Source organism: Canis lupus, chromosome 1 (assembly GCF_048164855.1).
Source record: "Canis lupus baileyi chromosome 1, mCanLup2.hap1, whole genome shotgun sequence".
Taxonomy (NCBI): Eukaryota; Metazoa; Chordata; class Mammalia; order Carnivora; family Canidae; genus Canis; species Canis lupus.
In genome coordinates, this window is record NC_132838.1 from 18,259,834 (window position 1) to 18,279,892 (window position 20,059).

General features: G+C 48.1%; 1 protein-coding gene across 6 annotated transcripts in view; it reads left to right on the top strand.

The window, feature by feature from the left end:
• ALPK2 (alpha kinase 2) overlaps window positions 1–20,059 on the top strand; it is a 115,657-nt gene that overhangs the window by 69,821 nt on the left and 25,777 nt on the right. For all 6 annotated transcript variants that reach the window (XM_072822321.1, XM_072822363.1, XM_072822337.1 and 3 more), the window contains 4 exons: window positions 8,444–11,657; window positions 15,116–15,263; window positions 18,811–18,938; window positions 19,043–19,078. In XM_072822321.1, coding sequence (XP_072678422.1) covers window positions 8,444–11,657; window positions 15,116–15,263; window positions 18,811–18,938; window positions 19,043–19,078 — 3,526 coding nt within the window. The remainder of the gene's footprint in view (window positions 1–8,443; window positions 11,658–15,115; window positions 15,264–18,810; window positions 18,939–19,042; window positions 19,079–20,059) is intronic.

Consider the following 20,059-nt stretch of genomic DNA (forward strand, 5'->3'; position numbering starts at 1 on the left):
TGGAAGCCTTAGGAGTCCAAGAGAAATCCCCTCCAAGGAGGAGGTGAGCTTTAAGGCCCATTCCAGTGTTTGTGTTGGTTACATGGCAGCGGGACACAGAACACCAGGGCCGTCGGGGCCAAGAGATGCTCTGCAGCCTCTCACTTTCCTGTGGAAGAAACAGCCTCCGAGAGCCCCGGTGACTTCTCCAAAGCCACTTTCCACGGTGCAGCAGCTCCAGGACCAGAGCCCCGGGGTTCCTGAGGCTCACTCCTCAACCTACCACCGATTCCGCTTTCCTGGAACCTCCTGGTCCAATCCCAGTCTCTCCAAGACAGCAGCAAACCAAGAGACTACTCAGCAAAGGAATCCGAGAAAAATCGCCGGCCTTCCCAATTCTGTTTTCCTTATGTTTGCGTATCTCCCCGCCAACTTCCCCAATGCGCACGGGGAAGGATGAAGGCTGCTTTTCGGACCCATTGTACTTGGCAGGTGCATGCCATTTAGGTCGTCTCGTGTGCTGGGGTAGCTGGTATATTTGTCCTTAACTTTATACAACCCAAAGTCCCACTGGTGGGCTTTGCTATGGCATTTTACAGACGTCAGCTACATCAACATACGTAAAGCACTTAGAATAGTATCTGCCCCCTGTGAAGGACTACACTGGGCTTAGGGATTGGTAGTAGTAATGGCACTTGCCCCCCACTTGCTCCGCTCACAAGCTAATGGTCCTTCCCTGACACCGTGTTTCCAGGCAAAGATTCCACTGATCTCACAAGAGGCCCTCAGCCCCAGGAAAGGACATTTATCTTGGAGACCCAGGCCTCTCCCAATAAGGGATCAAATGGACATTTAACAGACTCTACCACTTTTCCAAGAAATCAGGACCGGATTGTAAAGCCAGCTGGCTGAAGATTTCTTGTCTCCTGGGAGAGAGTGGAATGAAGAGGGGCAGGTCAAGTGACAGGGGGTGTTCGGGATCAGGTTTCAGGGTGAAGATTTTAGACGAGTGTCCTCCACTTTCTTCTCTGTTATTTTACCCTTCAAAACCTTTAAGTGACGCTCCTTTCTGGGCCACCCGGCAACTCCTAAAAATAAACTCAAGTTCCTAAAATATTCTAGTTTGCCTGGAAGCTTGCATTGGCCAGGCAGCCGGGCGATTGCAGTGTTGCCGCCACAGGTGGTATGGATTTGCTCTATCGGATGACAAATGACTGAATGACGCTGTGGCCTAGTGAGGGCTCAGCAGATATTGAGGAAAGGTGAGCCGTGGGGCGAGGCTGCAGCACCCAGGATGGCTGGGAGTGGGGAAGGTCCTGCCTAAAGATTCCTGGAACCACGGCAGGGGGAGGGGGATTGATGATGTGCAGACAACTGGCAAAGAACATGGTGCTATTTATGACTAGTCCAGATAAGGAAGAAAGAACATTCAAAGAACATTTAAAAGGAAAGAAGAGTTAGAGAAAGAAAATTACAGCGCCCACCCCCCCCCACCCCCTACCCCACCCCCCACCCCCCACCCCCCCAGCCACCAGCCAGAGCACACATCAGGCTCTGGCAGTGTTCCCAGTTAAAGCAAGGATCTAAGTGGCTCGACGCCCCCCCCCCCCCCCATGGTTGTATTTGGCCTTTAGAACCTTGGCCTCTCCTTTGATGATCTATCTTCTCACATTTCCCCATTCTCCCTCCCTCCCTCAACTTCAAGTTCACCTTGCCTCAGGCCGGTTTGATCCCCTGGCATTTGGACTAGTCCCTTGAGTCCCCTTTCCAGGAACCACCCCCCTTGCCCTTTGTGACATTGGCCATCAGACTAATCTCTACCTAAAGCCACCCAAAGCCACCCACACGCCTCCAGAAGGTCTCCAGGGCCAACCTCATATGCCTTTTTCTTCAACCCCCGGCAGTATATTTTCCTCTCGTATCCATTAGGAGTGCTTTTAGCTGCAGTTAACGGCATAACCAACTACCGGCCTCAGATACAGGATCTTTGCTGTTCACTTGACCAGAAGTCTGGGTAGAAGGTGTCAGTGTTCTTCCAGTGGCTCAAAGATGCCTGCAAGCTCCCGAGTCTGTTCCCTCATTCTGCTCCACCAGCCACAGTGTGTTGGCCTTCATTTTTGTGTGACTGTTGCCTCTTGACCAGAAGATGACAACTCAGCCCCAGGTGGCACACTTCCATTACAGGAGGAAGGATGAGGGTAGGCAAGGTACCTGCCATATCTGTGCCTTCTCCAAGGAAAGCAAAGCCTCCTTAGAAGTCCCTTAGCAGAATTCTCCTTGTGTCTCATTAGCAAGAACTGACCCTTGTCCCCATCTAGCAATGGGAGGGTATGTGGTCTTCCAGCTTTTTCGGTTGGAGGTTTCAAGGGAGAAGGGGACTGGGGTGCTGATGAGTTAGTCAACCACGGTGCCTACCACATCTGCCACACTCTGCTCAGTAGAGAGGTTTCCTGAGACTTCAGAGAAATGTACAGGAACTATCTAAAAGTTGATATAAGTAACATAAAGGTGCAACGTCTGGGGGCACCTGGGTGGAGGAGTAAGTTAAGCATCTGACTCTTGACTTCAGGTCACGATCTCATGGGTTGTGAGATGGAGCCCCACGTCGGGCTCTGTGCTCAGCGGGGAATCTGCTTGAGGTTCTCTCTCTCCCTCTCCCTCTGTCCCTCTCCCCATCCCCATCCCCATCCCACACACACTCTCTCTCTCTTAAAAAAAAAAAAAGAGAGAGAGAGAGAGTGCAACATCTGGTTTTTGTATTGTGGGGATTGCACCTGTGGAGTAGGAGAGGAGGATTCGGTGGTGACCTTGTTTCCTCTCCCAGAGCAGCACTGATAGCTAAAATCCATCTATTTGGCCGTTGGCTCAACTTGTCAAGAATTGTTATTTATCTTTTCCATGTACATCTTGTCTCTTCAGCTGGATTATAAGCTATTTGAGAAGAGGGATCTTATCTCATACCACCTTCTATTGTTAGTGACTCAAATTAGTCTCATGCACTTTGTTGGCATTCAGGACGCTCCCGTTAATGAAGAGGAGTGTAACCTTGCACACCATGGGGTGTGTGAAGAGATGACACACCTTTCCGTGGAATCCGTGACAGGCATACTTAGGAGGCCAAAGTTTTGCAAAGGCCAACAAATGAAACAATGTGTTTGTAGAGTCAGAGGCATGTCAATAGAAAGGGGATTGGAAAGTGCAGCGCAAGCAGAGGGTAGGTTTTCAAGGCCGGTGCTGCTTTCAAAAACAGGTTTGGAAGTGTTACTAAATTCGGTTCAAATGTGTTCACTTGAACCTTGTATTCATTCATATGTTTATTCATTCAGCAAAATTAATGGAACCCCTACTATGGGCTACTAAAGTTCTGGAAACTCAGAAATGAGTAACAGAGCCCCTCCCCTTAGAGCCTGTGAGGAAGCTGACAGATAAACAAGTGGTCATGTTGCAGAGCAGGGACCATTACAATCTTCTACCCAAAGTGTCTGAGGAGCCCAGAAATGCTGGCTTTCAAATTAAGGGGGAGTTCCCAGCCTTTGGGTGGTGTTTGCTTTAACTTCTCTTGTTAGGAACCTTGAACTGGAAAGGGCTTTATAGCCAGAAAGACTCGCTTTAAGGCCTGGTTCTGCCACTGGCTCGGGGACCTTGGGGAGTTTTCTAACCCCTGCACATCAGCGACCTCCTGTGTCAGTTCTCAGTTTACAGCCTCTCAGTCCTCATGCACCCTTCAATGTAGGCTTACTGGGAACAGAATTTTATTAACCATTTCTCTGAGCTAGTAAGCCCGGTGTAGAGCGCTCTCAGCAGAAGGCGCCAAAAAGACACTGCAGGAGGAGGATGATCCTTGGCATTTTGAGCATGATGTGTGTGTGTGTGTGTGTGTGTGTGTGTGTGTCCACCCCACAGAACCTGCTCCAACCACAGGGCTCAGAACATGGCCCATCTGCAGCCTTCTAGCCCTTTCTACTCAGACACCAGAGCTCTGCTGGCCTCCTCTCTGAAGGGCCCCTGTCTGCACCAACATCCAGACTCCCGTGGCCCCAGATACGCAGGGCTGTCACTCCCCATCCCTACTCCCACCACATGTAGCCCAGCCCATGCACTCTGAAGGCCCCAGCCTCTGCCCCTGCCAGTGTCTGGACTCCTGCTGCACACTCACGCACCGGGTGCTGACTGGCTGCTCCCCACCTGCATGTGGAAGGGCAATCCGTTGCTCACCCAGCAATTCCAGGCCAACCCTGGCCTGGCTAACCCAGTGAACAGCTCTGTCGTCTGGTGACCTGTTTACACCTTCTCCAGCTAGGTCTGAGCACCTTGCAAGCTGTCCTTCCTTGGTACTCTCCCTCCCCTTAGAGTACAGTAGGGTTTCCTTGTATCGTACTGTCACCCTTCTACGTAGCTAACCATTATTTATATTCAACTTCCTTTACTTGATGTACTGTGTGGTTGCTGTCTCCTGATTGGAGTCAGGCTATTCAGGAAGAGATGATAGCATCAGTATTTCAGATTTACTTGGCCAACCCAATGAGAAAGTCTAGCCTCTGCTAATCGGTGTGGCTCAGTTTTTCTTTGTCCTAGCCACTTCTTTCTTTTTGCAGAGAACAAGGCAAACAAAGTTCGGTGGGATTGGAGGGGATGATACGGACAAATGTGTGGTTAGCCTTGGAGGAGGAGACAGAGGGTCAGAGAGGCCCACGACATTACTTGGGGTCATATATACAATACTGTACTGAACTGAACTCAGGGGCCCAGTCCTCATGAGCCCACCCTTCATGCACCACACTGGGCCTTCTTCTGGAACCTCAGACGTTTCCCTTCTTTCCACCTGAATGAGAACAGTTTTCTGACTCACAGAACTTCCTGAGTCCCAGCACTCAGTCGATAATGAGAATAGCCGAGCAGCCAGAGAATCATTTATTGGAGTTCTTTCATAATGACTTCACCGAGAGATCTCCTCCTAAAAGAAAGGCCTGACTCACTTGAAAAGTGTGAGTCTGTGGTTTCCCTCTCTCTCTGAGTCAGCCTCTGAATGACACCCAAGGAGCCTGCCCCTGGAGTCTCAGTCTTGACAAGTACATACTGGGCTGTTAAAGTCTCCACTTTCAGAAAATTCCATTGTTTCAGATCAGATTTATGGGATTTCACATCAGCAGCACACCTTTGGTGTGGTTTGTTGGACATAATTTCCGAAAAGCCAGCAGTCTTATGTTTCCCTGGTGCTTAGAATAGAACTTGGTACGTAGTAGATGCTCAGTAAATGCTTGTCAAGGGGATGAATTTATATGGATTTGCCATACTTTTTTTTTTTTCTTTTTTTTACATATGTGGGGCTTCACTAGGCTATTTTAAAGTGGGATTTTATTTTCAAAGCAAGAGAAGAGAAGAGAGAGTATACCTTAATAGGAACATGACTATTTTGGAAACCAAAGCACAATACCATGGATATGCTGATATATTACAGTGACCAGACTCACTCTGATCAGAACTTATTTGTCCTGTGACTCACCCTCTCCAGAGGCTAGTGTCTGCTAAGTGTCAGCCTCTAACTCTGTTGTTTGGTAAAAGGCAATAATGGGTGGGTAACATGCCGATAAGTAACATAGTGGCTTTTTAACTGGAGCCCTTTGGAAAAAAATTGTCCGGTGCCTGCCAGAGAATTCTACACAAGGCAGCTACTCCATAAATGTCTGTTGGCACTGATGATAATGCAATGATGACAAGATCTTAAAATAAAGGACTGACATAGGCGGTAGAAATTCTGGCCAGGGAAGAAGGCTCAGGAGAGGGTCGCAGTATTTTGAACTGGACAGTCTTTTCCTCATTTCTCAAATCATGACCAGGAAGCTGCTCACACTTTCTATGCTTAATATTTCATTATATTTGTACTACAGCTCATTAGGAAAAAAATGATCCAAAAAAGGAGATGAAAAGAGGATTCTCTATATGTGTTATAGATGTTCACGGATCGAGGTGAAACCATATACAGCTTAAAACTCCTTGACACTAAAACCAAAACAAAAAACCTACCCTTGTTTCTTATTTCACAGAAGCTATCTTTCTTGTTTTCCTTTTTCTATGTTAATGTGATGGGGATATAGAAATGATTGCCTGGGTACAGTGATGCTTGGGTGGCTCAGTCAATTAAGTGTCTGCCTTCAGCTCAGGTCATAATCACGGGGTTCTGGGATGGAGCCCCAACTTGGGCTCCCTGCTCAGTGGGGAGCCTGCTTCTCCCTCCCCCCGGCCCTTCTCATGCTCTCTCTTGCATGAATAAACAAATAAGTAAGTAAGTAAGTAAATAAATAAATAAATAAATAAATAAATAAATAAAATCTTTTTAAAAAGAGAAAGTAAATATATTTTTCTTTTTAGAAACACCAGGATGTGAACCAGTAGTGCCCCCTGCTGTGGTTTAAAAGTCCCTCCCCCACTTTTTTTAAGTAAGTTTTCCCAACGTCAGGATCTGATGGAAGTCCCAAGCCCTTAAGATTGAGAGGTCTAATGGGTGACATTGGGTTGAGCTGTCCGAACTGGTGCGTGGTTCATTCAGTCCTTTCAACAGGTGCTTGTGGCACAGCTGCTGGGCGCTAATTGCTATAACAGGCCTTGAATACAACCTAGAATGGGAGCTCCTTCTGGATGGGTGGGCATATTGCCCGTGTGTATCTCCATCCCCTGGGACGCCCCCTAGTACACAGCAGGCATTCAATAAATGTTTGTTGAGTCGACGAATGGCCCCAGCCCTCATAGAGATTATAGCGCAGGAAATTATACTAAATTTCTTCTTGTTCATTTAGCACTTGTGTGCCAAGAAGATCAGAATTCAATGAACACCGGGGTAGCCTAAAGGAGAAGATGAGAGGGGAATCACTGGTGGCAGCAGGCAGCCTTGGGTGGGGGGTGCCGTACAGAGGAAGGTGTGGTCATGCTGTTGTCCTGTTTCCCCCTGGCAGTAAGGAAAGGCATTGACTGCAGGGCCAGAAGACCAAGATTCTCTCGTGTGATTTATGGGAATGAGCCTCAGGACTTGGAGCCACACTGTGCACAGGAACATTCCAGGTCTGCTTTGTCATACCCTGGGGGGCTCGGCCTCCTCCCCTCTATAAGCCCAGTGATCGGTTTCTGCACATTTGAAGGGGGCTGCTCCAAAGCAGGGGTCCTGGGGGCAGAGATGGAGGTACTTGCCAAAATTTAGCAGCAATTCCCCTTTTTGGTGGCTGGGCATAAGTTTGATGTGTGTTGAAAAATCGATGAGCTAAAAGTTTTAAGAGACAAGAATGTGGTCCAAGATCCTATTGCTTCCCTTAAACAACAGCTGATGTCCCAGAACAGCCAGGGTTTACTCCTCACAATGTGAGCTTCCTTCCTTGCTTCTTTTCTCCATCCCTTTTTATCTTTCTGTGTCTCTCTTGCCATGAATCTTCTACTTCTCAACGGACATGGTCTGCCTGCCACAGGGCATTTGTTTTAAAGTGGAAGAGGCCTTCTAGGATTTTATAACCTTCCCAGGGCAGAAATAATTGGCAGTGCTGGTGGCCAGACATAACCCTGTCACTTCGTTAGAGGCAGCTCAAGGGACAGGCCATTCTCTGTTCTTTAGTAACATAATTAACCAGCAAGCCTGTCATATTTTGGGGACAAAGGTTGTTCGTTGCTACCTTACAAGCACTGTATATTTCATTTGTTATGATCATGTGAAACGTACCTTTCTGGAGAGATGCACACAAGCTCTGGTGACTTATTTGATCAAAATACTTTACATTCAGGGCACCTGGGTGGCTCAATCAGTGAAGCATCTGCCTTTGGCTCAGGTCGTGATCCTGGGGTCCTGGGATCGAGCCCTGCATTGGGCTCCATTCTCAGCAGGGAATTTACTTCTCCCTCTGCCTCTGCTTGTGCTCTCTCACTTGCTCTCTGTCAGATAAATAAGTAAAATCTATCAAAAGAAAGTTTATATTCAATTTATTTCCATCTTTTTTCCTGAGAGAGACAAGAAAGCATTAAATGGGGGTGCCTGGGTGGCTCAGTTGGTTAAGTGTCTGCCGTCAGCTTGGGTCACGATCCCAGGGTCCTGGGTTTGAGGCCTGCATGAGGAGCCTGCCTCTCTCTCTCTCCCTCTGCTGCTGCCCCTGCTTGTGCTTTCTCTTTCTATCTCGAAGAGATAAATAAAATCTTTTTTTTTTTTTTTTAAAGAAAGCATTAAATAATGACTGTCAGAAGGCTTTTTCTTATACTGGGGAATTTGACCTGGAGTCCCCTGGAACACATAGTTGCTTAAATGAGCCTTTCTCCAGGAGGTCCCTATCAGCTAGAGAGGGTTTGGGGACCAGTGTTTAGAGTTTAGTCATTTCCACTACTTCTCTTATCCATCATTACAGTCAAGGATTAACATTCTTGGGTTTGTAGTGATGCCCAATTGTGGGCTCTCCTCAGAACAAGTCTATTCATATCACTTTCATCTTCCTAGGTGCAAATTCAGGAAATGCTCAGGGAGAGGGACTCTCTCAGCCAGTTGCCTGCTTTCTCAGAGCCTGCTGGGGAGCTGTCTGCATTTGCTGGGACCACAATAAATCCCTTCCCCGACGTAGGGGGGATCAACGAGGAAGATGTGTCATTGGCCCAATACCTGGAACTGGAGAGCTGTCCTCGATGCCCACAGCATGGAGAAAAGCAAGACAGGAAAGACCACGCACTCGGAGGTTCTTGGAAAGACCCAGGACATGAGCTGAGCATCCCAGATGCCAATCAGGGAAATACATGCCCCTGGGAGCTGTCAGTGCTTTTCCCCCGGGAGGGCAGTGCTGACCCCAGGGAGCCCAAGGCTCTCTCTGCTGCTGCCCCTGAACCCGCAGATACCAGCTCCACCCTGGAAGCCCCATGCCATGGGGCAAGGGCCGGGGAAGCGGCCAGTGTGTTGGAGCATCTTGAAGCATGTGACCAAGGAACATGTGAAACCGTGGATTCTCCTGTTGGAGCCTCAGCTGATAAATACTTGCCTCAGGAAATTTGCTCCCTGGACTTAGAGCTGGCCGAGCGGCCAAACAAACCCTCTGATTTATGTTCTCCTGATGATGAGACGCCAGGTATTCACTTTCAAACACAAGGCTCCGAGCTCCCACGGGCTCCATGCGAGAGCAGCAAGGAGCGAAGCCCTGCCATGCCCCCTCTTTTTACCAGTACTTTTACCTGGAACATTTCGCAAAAAGCCAGTGAAGGTGGCCCAGGGGAATATTTAGCAGAGATGGAGAATTCCACCTCCACGTTGGTCTCCGTAGTCCCGGCTGGCCAAGAGAGGCCAAGCCCCGGAGGCCCAGGAGGCTTGGAAAGACAGCCTCTATGTTCTGAGAACAGCTCTTCTGTGCAGCTTCCAGGAGGTGACAAGAGGCCCAGTACCAGTGCCCCAGACACCACAGCCACACCAGCCCGAAATGGCTCGGTTGTAATGTTTCCTCAGGAGAAGCCAATGACTTTAACTGCTAATCTCGAGTGTCTTCAAGTGACCAGGGAGAGTGGGGACACATCGACAGTCACCATGGCCACCAAAGTCCACCCAGCCAAATACCTCCCTGTTTCCATTGCTGAGAACCGTCACACAGATGGTCCTGAGGAGAGTTCACCTCCAGCACCAGACAAAAATATTTGCCAGCTTCCTTCCAATGCACAGTTGGGTCATACTTTAAATGATTCCACAACCGATTCTCTAGAAGAGCCCTTTTGCATGGCTCCCGGTGGACCAGGAGCCCACGTCCATGTTCCCCAGCGCCCAGAGGTGGAGGGCTTCGGTACCAGTTCCCCTCTTCAGACTGATAACCATTCTGGAGATAAGAGCCTGACTGTGGACACAGCAGACAGTAGGAGCCTTGAAGAGAATTTCCAAGACAAAGGAAGTGAAACAACACAGAGGATCCAGCAGGAGAGCTTACCCCAACGGGGTTTTCCTCCTGAAGATGATTGCGGAGAAAGTTGGCCCATGGCATCTGTTGCACAAGGGGAAATAGACCTAGTGTCCTTGGACCACTTATCAGCAACCTCCAGGGAGGAGAAGAAACAGAGCTCAGGCCCGGGGACTAGCATTTGCAAGGTGGGTGAAGCCACCGTGGAAGATGGGGGTCAGGCTCCACGCCACATTCCGCCTCTGTCTACTCTCTCCCTGGAAGGGTCCAGAGGGAGCGGGCCAGGATTTTGGAAAACAGGCAGCAAGCTGAAGATTATAACTCTGGAAGCTTCCATTCCAGAAGTTTGGCCACCAAGACAACAGACTGGTCCTGAGTACAAGGAGTTGGAAGCTGGTCCCACAATTCCCGACAGGGTCCGGGCTGCATCTGACGTTCTCAAGGCTCACGGCCCTCAGGCCGAGTCTGGCTCAGCCCTTGCTAAAAACAGAGAAACTTATGGGACCAGAAGACCAGTCAGCCGTGCATACTGGAGTAGTCTTTCTCCCAAGTATTTGAACCAACCCAGACTCCTGGAGTCATCTGTGGATCCTGTAGACAAAAAGGAAATGTATGACACAGATGTGCCATCAGAGGCTTCCAAAAGCGGAAAGAGGGAAAATGTTGACACTGTGAGTCGAAACCAAGAGGAAAGCCAAATCAAGGTGGATCATGCTGCCTTCTTTAAACAGTTTCTGACCCGCTCTAAGGTTGTAGAGTCCTCCGTAGATCCCACGGACGAAGCAGGCGTGACGGCGGGCGCCGGGGTTGAGGCAGCAGGGCCTTCAGCATCCACGCCGGCTGCCACGGGGGAGGAGGCTAAGCGGAGTGTTGGGCACACGGGCCAGAGCCTGGAAGTCCAGCCTGCCAACTTGCAAGGCCCAAGTCCTGACGAAGGTGGGGAAAGCCTTGCACGCCGACGCAGAATAAGCCAAATACAAGACGGCAGCGAGCGAAGCTCGGGGGAGGCTGAGCAAGGCAAAAACAACACAGCAGAATCCGTTTCTCCCACTGCACCTCTTTCTCATGGCCCCGCAGTGATAACTCACGCATCTGTTGGAGTGGACACTCACAACTCCTCAGGTCCGAGTCATGACGTCCCTGAGAACGAGCTCGTCGTTGAGCCCAGAAACCACCAATATCCATTTTCTGACTCAAAGGAGAGAGGAGCCGTTGAGAGTGAGCGTGGGAAACATGCAGCCTCTTCCAGCAGTCTCACTCCGTTGCCTTTTACCTCATCTAAGGGAAACATCACAAACTTTTCAAAAAGCCACAAAATCTGGGAAATGGAAGAGCCCCGCACCGGGGAGACCAGGCCTGCAAGCGCAGCCGGCTGCCCGGCCGTGACCTTGGCATCCGTTGCAGGTGAACGTGCAGCAGAGAAAGCTGCCGAGACCCTGCAGTCCCCACGTCCACAGGGCTCCCCCCTGGACAGTGGGCGAGACCCAAGGGAGGAGATGCTCGGGCGCCTGGGGGCCCAGACCCTCCGACGCCCAGAGGCCCCACCAGCGGGGAGTGGCTTCGAGGAGGTCCAGAGGCCAGAATCCTCGGCGAGTGGACATTTAGCTGAGGGGGTGAAGAAGAAAATCCTGTCCAGGGTGGCCGCCCTGAGGCTGCGACTGGAGGAGAAGGAGAACGTCAGAAGGAGTTCAGGCTTTCTCAAAAGGATTCCTAACCTTGAAACATTGGCATCGTGTGCAGAGGAGAAGCAAGATGCGAAAAAACCACCTTGCAAAAGAGAAGGAAAAGGTGAGGCTCTGTTGCTTTCTGTGGTTAAGCTTGGGTTTGTGAACCAGATGACCGACCGGTGCCTGTGTCCTTCCAAGTCCTCCTGCGGTTAAGGTGAGTGTCCCCTGGGTAAGCGCGGGTGGAGATACTACGGCAGCGACCGGCGGGCTTGGCACGCAGGCCGAGGGCTCGTTGGAATGCAGATTGCCAGGCTCCCACCCCCAGAGCTTCGGGTTCACGGGGCCAGCCGGGGAAGCGTGTTTCCAACAAGTTCCCCAGGTGATCTGGAGAGAGAACCACTGGAAGGGGCCGCCTGGAGGTAGGTTTCATCGAGGGAGCGTGATTAAGATGACTTTCTGTTTAATTATCCTGTAAAAAAATATTTTACAAAGATAAACAGAAGCATTAATCAGTGCAGCTAATTAGTATAATTAAACAGACCACACGCTAAGCAGGATTTACAGAAATAAACATTTAGGTACAATTTGGGACTCTCTTCTTTAATTGGTGATTTTCATTAAAAACTGCTTAATGGAAACTTGGGGTTTCTTCCAAATTTGAGCATAAGATTTCTTTCCAACTCACCCTCCTCTTTTGCTGAGTCTAAAGTGCCCAGGGGTCTCTGGTCCAGGTTTCTGACCGCGTGAGGCTCAGGGCCCTTGTGACTTGCAGTCACTTCTGCTTTGCTGGGGCGGTGGTGGGGGGTGTCACGTCCGCCCCAACCTCCATCCCTGAGCCTGAATGTTAGCCTCTTTTATTTCAGAGCTTTTCTTTCCCTTCTCATGGGTAGGAGGAGTCAAAAGAGAAGACACCACATACAGCAAGGTGATGCCCTCTGCGTGTGCAGGAGCCCAACGGGGGCCCCTTTAACCTGGAGCGAGGGCTTTGCTCCTCCCGCACCGTTTTCAGACTTCCACACCGGTGCTCCTTATTCCCTATGCACACCACTGGCCCTCAGCCCCTGCTGCACGCAGGACTCGATACAAAACTCCCTTCTGAAAGTTTGGGGGCATCCAGCCAGATATCTAATATACATATTATATATAATATGTATATTAGAAATGTGTACAAAAAATTAAAAATCTTTAAAAATATTGCTTCATTCTCTTTCAATGTTAGAAACATATATATGTGTGTGTGTGTCTAATATATATATATACTAGAAAGAGAATGAAGCAATATTTTAAAGGATTTTTAATTTAATTTTTTGCACACATTTCTAATATATATTATATATATTATAATTATAATATATATTATACTCTTTCAATGTTTGAAACATATATATATGCATGTGTGTGTCTAGTATGATATATATATACTAGAAAGAGAATGAAGCAATATTTTAAAAGATCCCTAAAGTGGTTTCAGCCCAAAGGGAAAGGTCCATCTGGAATCCTTGTCCGTAGTTATCCGGGGGACCGTAGGAGCAAGGACTCTCCAGGAAAGCACAGGTGGTGGAGTTTGCACGGGGTGTCTGCTCGGCCTCCGTGAGGACAGCGCTCTGGAGGGGGGTGCTCTCATACAGAGACCCCACAGGGAAGGAGTGAGTATGGGGGGTGGTTGGAGGGTGACTCAGGACTCCACTAATAAAGCTGAGTAACCTTTCCTGGGTTCAAAGCTTTGTTTTCACCAGGGACTGCTCTAGCCTTTCTCCTCAACACTTGGCCAGAATATGCACAGAAGAAAAACCTAGCCACACTCCCAGGGCTTCCTTCTAGCTCCTTCATCTCCGTTCCCCTCTTTGTCCCGCACTAACAGGGGTATCTTCCTACAGCCCCTTGTCCAAGACCCGCATTTCATTCTGCTGCCCATTGTATGCCCTACCCACTGTCCCCCCAACTTTCTGTGTTCAGAACTTAGAATGGGCGGCGGACAGGGTTGGCAGCCTCAGGAACGTTTAGGTATCCACAGATCATCGTGAGGACTGCCACCACATAGTGCTGGAAGGGCCAGGAGCAGGAGGCAGGCTGAGTCAAGGCTCTGGACCCAGAGTTTGAGGCTGAAGGCCTCGGTGCCCAGCACAGCTAACCCCGTATGGCTGTGTGAACTGAAGCAGGTCTTGCCATCAATAAGCACTTGGTAGATTTTTCTCTCTCTCCCATCATATTGTTAGTATCTTCAGCTGCTTTCTAGTTGAGAGGTTTGTCTCCCGAGCCCATTATCCCATGTCCTGGGAAGAAAATAAGCTTCTGAACGTGCATTCTGGGGCACCTGGGTGACTCAGGGGTTGAGCATCTCTTTGGCTCAGGTCGGGATCCCAGGGTCCTGGGATCGAGTCTTGCATCAGGCTCCCCGTGGGGAGCCTGCTTCTCCCTATGCCTGTGTCTCTGCCTCTCTCTCTGTGCCTCTCTCTCATGAATGAATAAGTAAAATCTAAAAATAAATAAATAAAAATTAAAAAGAATAAATAAGTGTGCATCCTGTTGCCCAAGTGTCTGTTGGCCTCTAGGAGGGACGAGAGGCTACTTCACGGCCAGTGGGACCGGAGGTAAAGGGGCAGACAAAGCATCAGTGTTGAGGACTCCCGGGTTGACAGTGGATTAGGTGATGCTTTGGGTTACCACAGCTGCGGAGTTGGGGAACTTGGTCTATAGAAGACTGACACCACGTTTCCAGTAACCTCAGTGCCACACCATTCAGCCCACCGGTGGGGTCGGCCCCCCCCTTGTCCTGCTCTAGTGTCAGTGCTGCTGCCCAGGGGCTGCCCTGAGGAATGGCACGTTTACCAGGCCGAGGTGCTCCCACCCATGGTTTAAAAAGGTGGTATTCAAAGAGCACAGCTAACCCCCTGGGAATGGTTTCCTGCTGGCTCCTATTTCATTCTAGAAGACACTTCTCTCCTGCTAATGAAGTTGGTATCAGACACCACCGCAATCCATTAGGATCTCTTCAGCGAAGGCAGCAGATTAGGGGAAAGATGGAGGGATATTATTCATAAATAACTTACTGATAAGTTGCCTTTCGTGTCTGGGGCTGACCCACAATTACTTGGACGCTCTGGATTTTACTCTGCTCCCTAATCCCCAGCTCTGACTTCAACCTGGACCATTTGGTGATCATTTAAAAGCATCCCTGATAGGCCCAGGTTTTATAGACTACGTATCCACAGTCCCCTGCCCTTTTCTTTGAAGAAGAAGAAGAAGAAGAAGAAGAAGAAGAAGAAGAAGAAGAAGAAGAAGAACTCTCTCATATTCTTTTCCACTTTGTGCATTATAGATCTCACTCAGGGAGTTTTAAGTAATGAAAAGTGAGATTTTTCTGTTAGATTGATTTGTTCATTCTCCATTAGGCCTGCCACACCTGCCCTCAGACACTTGGTTTCTTCATCTATAAATTGAGGGTAATAATTATTATTATCCCAATTCTTGGGATTGTTGTTGGAATGAAACGTGATGGAATGGGGAAGCCCTTTCCCCATTTGTGAGGCTTGTCACGACTGTCGTAAGGATACTGACCTGCAAATCTCTCGTTTCCAGCTCCGATATTACTGAAAAAGATCCAAGCCGAGATGTACCCTGACCTCTCCGGGAATGTAAAATTAAGCTGCCAGTTTGCGGAAATTCATGAAGATTCGACTATCTGGTGGACAAAAGATTCAAAGGCAATAGCCCAAGTGCAGAGAAGGTGCGATATTTGCCCGGTCACTTTTCACAGCTGTTGCTTGTTTCACAACGTAGTTCTAAAAGGAAAGAATAATAGGAAGTAAAAAGGAAAGCTGAAGCCGAAACCCCACACCCAAAGTATCCAAGACGAGTAAGTAAGCAAAGACAGGTGTCCAGGCCAGAGAGGTAGTGGAGGGTTCCTACCTGGGGCCCTACCCTCCCAGAGTTTTCTGGCCTCAGGAAGCCAGGAAGCCTTTCAATGTTTTATTTATTTATTTATTTATTTATTTATTTATTTATTTATTTATTTATTTATTTATTTTTGAGCTTTTATATTTGATCATGATGTTTTTAGAATCAGGATCAGGTCAGATCATCTTCTAGGCTGAGGCTCCGTGGTCCCAAGATTACAGAGCTCTCTTCTGTACGTCTGTGAATTTGGCTGTGTTTTCTGTTTAAATTCCTGTAAGCCTGGCAAGTTTCAATGCCAAGAAGGTGAATCCAAAGGAAAAAAAAAATCAATCCAGGAGGTAATAAAAAGTGGCAGCTTGGAGGGTGATAAGCAGCCATTTCTGAGATGGAAAAATCTGTTTATTTCTGGGGCCCTGGGATGTAAAAGGAGAGTGGGGGGGGGGGGGGGGAGAGAGAGGAGAGTGCGAATCCTTGCCCAGAATACTGGTGTGGAATGAACCTGATGCATGGCTTCTGTGACCTTGGGCTTCACCGGACACACTTGAGGGGACGTGGCTCATTCTCAAACACATCACCTGGTTCAGGGGAAACCACTATAACTCAGACAGTCCTCAGATGCGTCTTTCTGCCAAAGGAGGTCCCCCCCTCCCCTTCAGCTCTAAGTCATGGGAGGTGATCCTACCCCCTTCATCTCATTACAAGTAGCCTGAAAAAGCAAGAAAAATCGAAGAGCTTTATGTATAATTAAATGAAACACGTCTGCTTGGAGCATATGTCTGGAAATTATGTCCCAAATGCAACTCCGACAGATTTGAGCTATAGTTTCTTTTCCCTGACATCACTCCAGGAAAGCTAACTGGATTGTGACGAATGAGAATAAGGCCTTGCTGCCCCAAATGTTGCTATTATCCTGCTTATGTATGGCTTCAGAATAATTGAAATGCAGAAGAAATGGCTTGATTTTTAAATCAAGGCCGCTCCCTAGAGCTTTATAGAAAAGAAGCACTAATTATTCACTTAAAGAACTTTCTCTCGCTGTCAGCCAAGGATAATTAACCAGTGGGGTTTGTCGCAGTCTTGTTCTGAGCTCAGAATTGGCACCTGAATCTTCTGGGTCCCTTTTCCATTTGAGATGTTTTTAGAAAACCTACCCTCCCTCCGAGCAGCATATGACAGTAGTAGGCTTGCCACGTGCTAGTGACCCGTGGCCAGGCCTTTACGTTCGTTGCGATGTTGGCTTCGTTTCTTCTTGGCAACACTGGCTCAGGTGCACTCATTTGTGTTTTCTCTGGTGACACTGGAGAATATTTGGGAGTCCTATATCCTCTGTATATCAAGAAATTACTTATATCATTTCAAGTGGGTTTTTAAAGGTTTTCAAATTTCTCTCACCCGTAGTTCCAGGTGAGTGTTTACATGTCCCTCCAAGAAGCATCTCACTGCCTTGTCAAAACGTAATTTTAAAGAAGTTGAAATCTCTCAAACAAGAATCATATAAACATGCAGCAAAGATCTTTTTCAACTGGTTAGATAATAAAGAACCAGTAAGATGGTATGGCTGTTCAAAGGAGCATTTGAGGCATGGAGATTTGTATAGTCAGGCAAACAAATTGCAATAAATAATACTTTTGCAAACAGATACAAAACTAGTTAATATTCAACAGGTAATAAATCTTGAGGGTTGTCTTTTCTCCTAGACAGAACCTATAAATTGCAAGTTAAAAACGTCCCTGGTGGTGAGGGCGTCTGTTTAAATAGCAAAGTCCCCCACAGGATCATTCTCCCATAATTAAATTCTCTTCGGGTGAGCCCGTTAAGCTGTGACATATGAAAGGCAGGAAAAGGCCTCCAAGGTTCTCTATCAAGTATCAGAGAATCAGGGAGTTTCTGGGTCAGAAGAAAGATGTTCATGGGGCAATTCTAGTTCAGCCCGCAGCCTTTCCGGTGGGTCTTGGGGACAGAAATGCTGTGCTGACCAGGAGGCCACAGAGAAAGACACTGCCCCAGCCCTTCTGTGGCTCAGTGTTTCTCAGCCCAACAGGAAATCTTCCCCTCATAACTGGACCCGTCCTCTTCCAACCATACATTCAGCTTGTGTTCAGAGGCCACATTGGACAATGTATTATGAATTCATGGATTTGTTTTAAGCCATTGGTGCAGGAAACATGGGTAAATCAGAGACTTGATGTCCCTTGAAAAACCAACCGATAGTGAATACTCTGTTGAATGAGACATTGAGACAGAGTCATGACAAGTGGAAGGTGGGGTTGAACTGTGAAATGATCCAAAACTGAAACAGACCCTGCACACACACACACACACACACACACACACACCTGGTGAATGTTTAACCACATTCATTACACAGAACAAAGCTGCAGCTGTATTTAGTGTAATTTTTGGGCTACAAGTCAGTTTTTAGTTTGTGACTTTGGAATAAAGATTGGAGCATTAGCCATAATTCCCATTATCCCAGGTGGGGAGGGCGGTGGTCACAAACCACCTGGGGAGGCCGCATAATGAGATCAAGATGAGGACTCCAGACTCAGGCTTTCTTGGTTCAAGTCTCAGCACAACCCTTATCAGCTATGTGACCTTAGGTCATATACCTGGTCTCTGTATGCCTCAGTTCCCTCATCTGGGAAGTGGGAATAGTAATACTACTTCTCTCATTAGATTGATCTGTGCATGACATGAAGTAGACGTGTAAGTCATTAGCACAGTGCCTGGCGCGTACCAAGCGCTCAGTACCCGTTAGCTATCGTCATCGTCATTGTCATCATCACTACCACCGCTGGGTTTTTTGTTCATAGCGCAGTGTCTGGAACTTAATAATGTTGAGTGGGTGGGAGGGCGGATGGATAGACGGTATTGATTCACTAGGGGAGTTCCCTATTTAAAAAATGCCCTCAGCCACGTGTCTTTATTTACAGCAGAGACCCCCTTTTTTTGTCCCTTATATCCCTATGGCCCTGTGTTTAGATTTGGGTTTGGAATTTTTAGGTTTCTTTTAAGCACAGGGCACGGGGATTAGTAACATAACTGAGGTGAATTCTGAGCCAGAAACGTTAATGACAGCTCCCAGAATTCGCATTTCTGGTTCTTTGCTCTACTAGCAGCAGCCAAACATCCCAAATGTTTCTGTATTAATATTGTATGTTGGAGTGAGTGAGGATGTTAAACCAAAATTGGACTGATCATCATCCCCTACAGATAAATGAATTATTTAAACAGCTTATCGAGATCTTGTTCTTTAGCCAGCCCCCTGGCCCAAACCATTAGGACAGGGAAGCATGTGTTTCTTTCTCCCTAAATATATTAGAAAAATCCAACCTCAGAACGATGAAGCATTCAAATATTCATGTCTCCTATTGCAGTGCAGGCGACAACTCCACTGTGTCCTTGGCCATCGTTCAAGCTGGTCAGAAGGACCAGGGCATCTATTACTGCTGCATCAAGAACAGTTATGGAAAGGTGACCACTGAGTTCAACCTGACAGCTGAAGGTAAGCCTCAGATGTTCCGTTTCAGGCGAAAACCATGAGCTGTACCCCCACTCCAGTTCAGAATGCCCATGCCTACTAAAGGCACTCTCTTCTTTGTCTTCTAGTTCTGAAGCAACTCAAGAGTCACCAGGATATTAAAGGTAAGCTAACCCGATTTAGATGTCCAAGGACGTGGGCACTCCACCAAAGCATGTAATAGCTCCTAGGATCAATGGTAGAAGCAGTCTTCCCATCGCCTCTTCTAACCAGGAGATAGCGAAGGAATGACCGAGAAAATGAATGACCACTCATGAGCTAATTCAAGCTACTTAAAAGGCCAGTAGTCAGTGCACGAGGCTACAAATATCCAGAAGTATAGTGTTTATGATCCGACTGTAGTGTGCAGTAGTGAGGGCATGCTGGTGGGGCTTTGGGGTAAGATGTCTTCCTTTAGGCCTCAGATTTGCATCCAGCCCCCCTGCAGGGGGTTGTCAGGCTTTTGTGTCTTACCTTGTAGTTTGACTAACAGAGCAGATTCCAAAGACAGCCAGGTGTGGAGGAGAGTATCTCCATTTGTTTGCATCTTTTTTCTTAAAGAATTTATTTATTTATTCATGAGGACACACAGAGAGAGGCAGAAACACAGGCAGAGAGAGAAGCAGGTTCCCTGTAGGGAGCCCGATGTGGGACTCCATCCCAGGACCCTGGGATCACACCCTGAGCCAAACGCAGATAGAGATGCTCAACCACTGAGCCACCCAGGCATCCCCATTCATTTGCATCTTAATGAAGATGAAAGATGGGGTTTGGTGCATCCCTTTGGCGGTTTGGTGCTGGTGTGGCAACAGGGAGACAACTGCTCCTGAACCGTCACTGGGCCACCCACTAAGTACAGCTTGGTGGAGTCCAAGCTTGGTTGGCATGGATTTCCTCTTAGGGAGAACTACCTGTCTCCCCACCCACATGCCCAGCCCCACCCAGTGGTGTGCTGGGAAATGCTTAACCTGCCCATTGTTAAGTGAGGGTGGGGAGGCCCTGATTTCTAATTTCTGTGATGTAAATACTCTCACCACAGCCCATTTTAAACTGCCAGTGTGATGTCGAGAAAACATGGAGCCAGGATGAGATGCACCCCCAGCAGC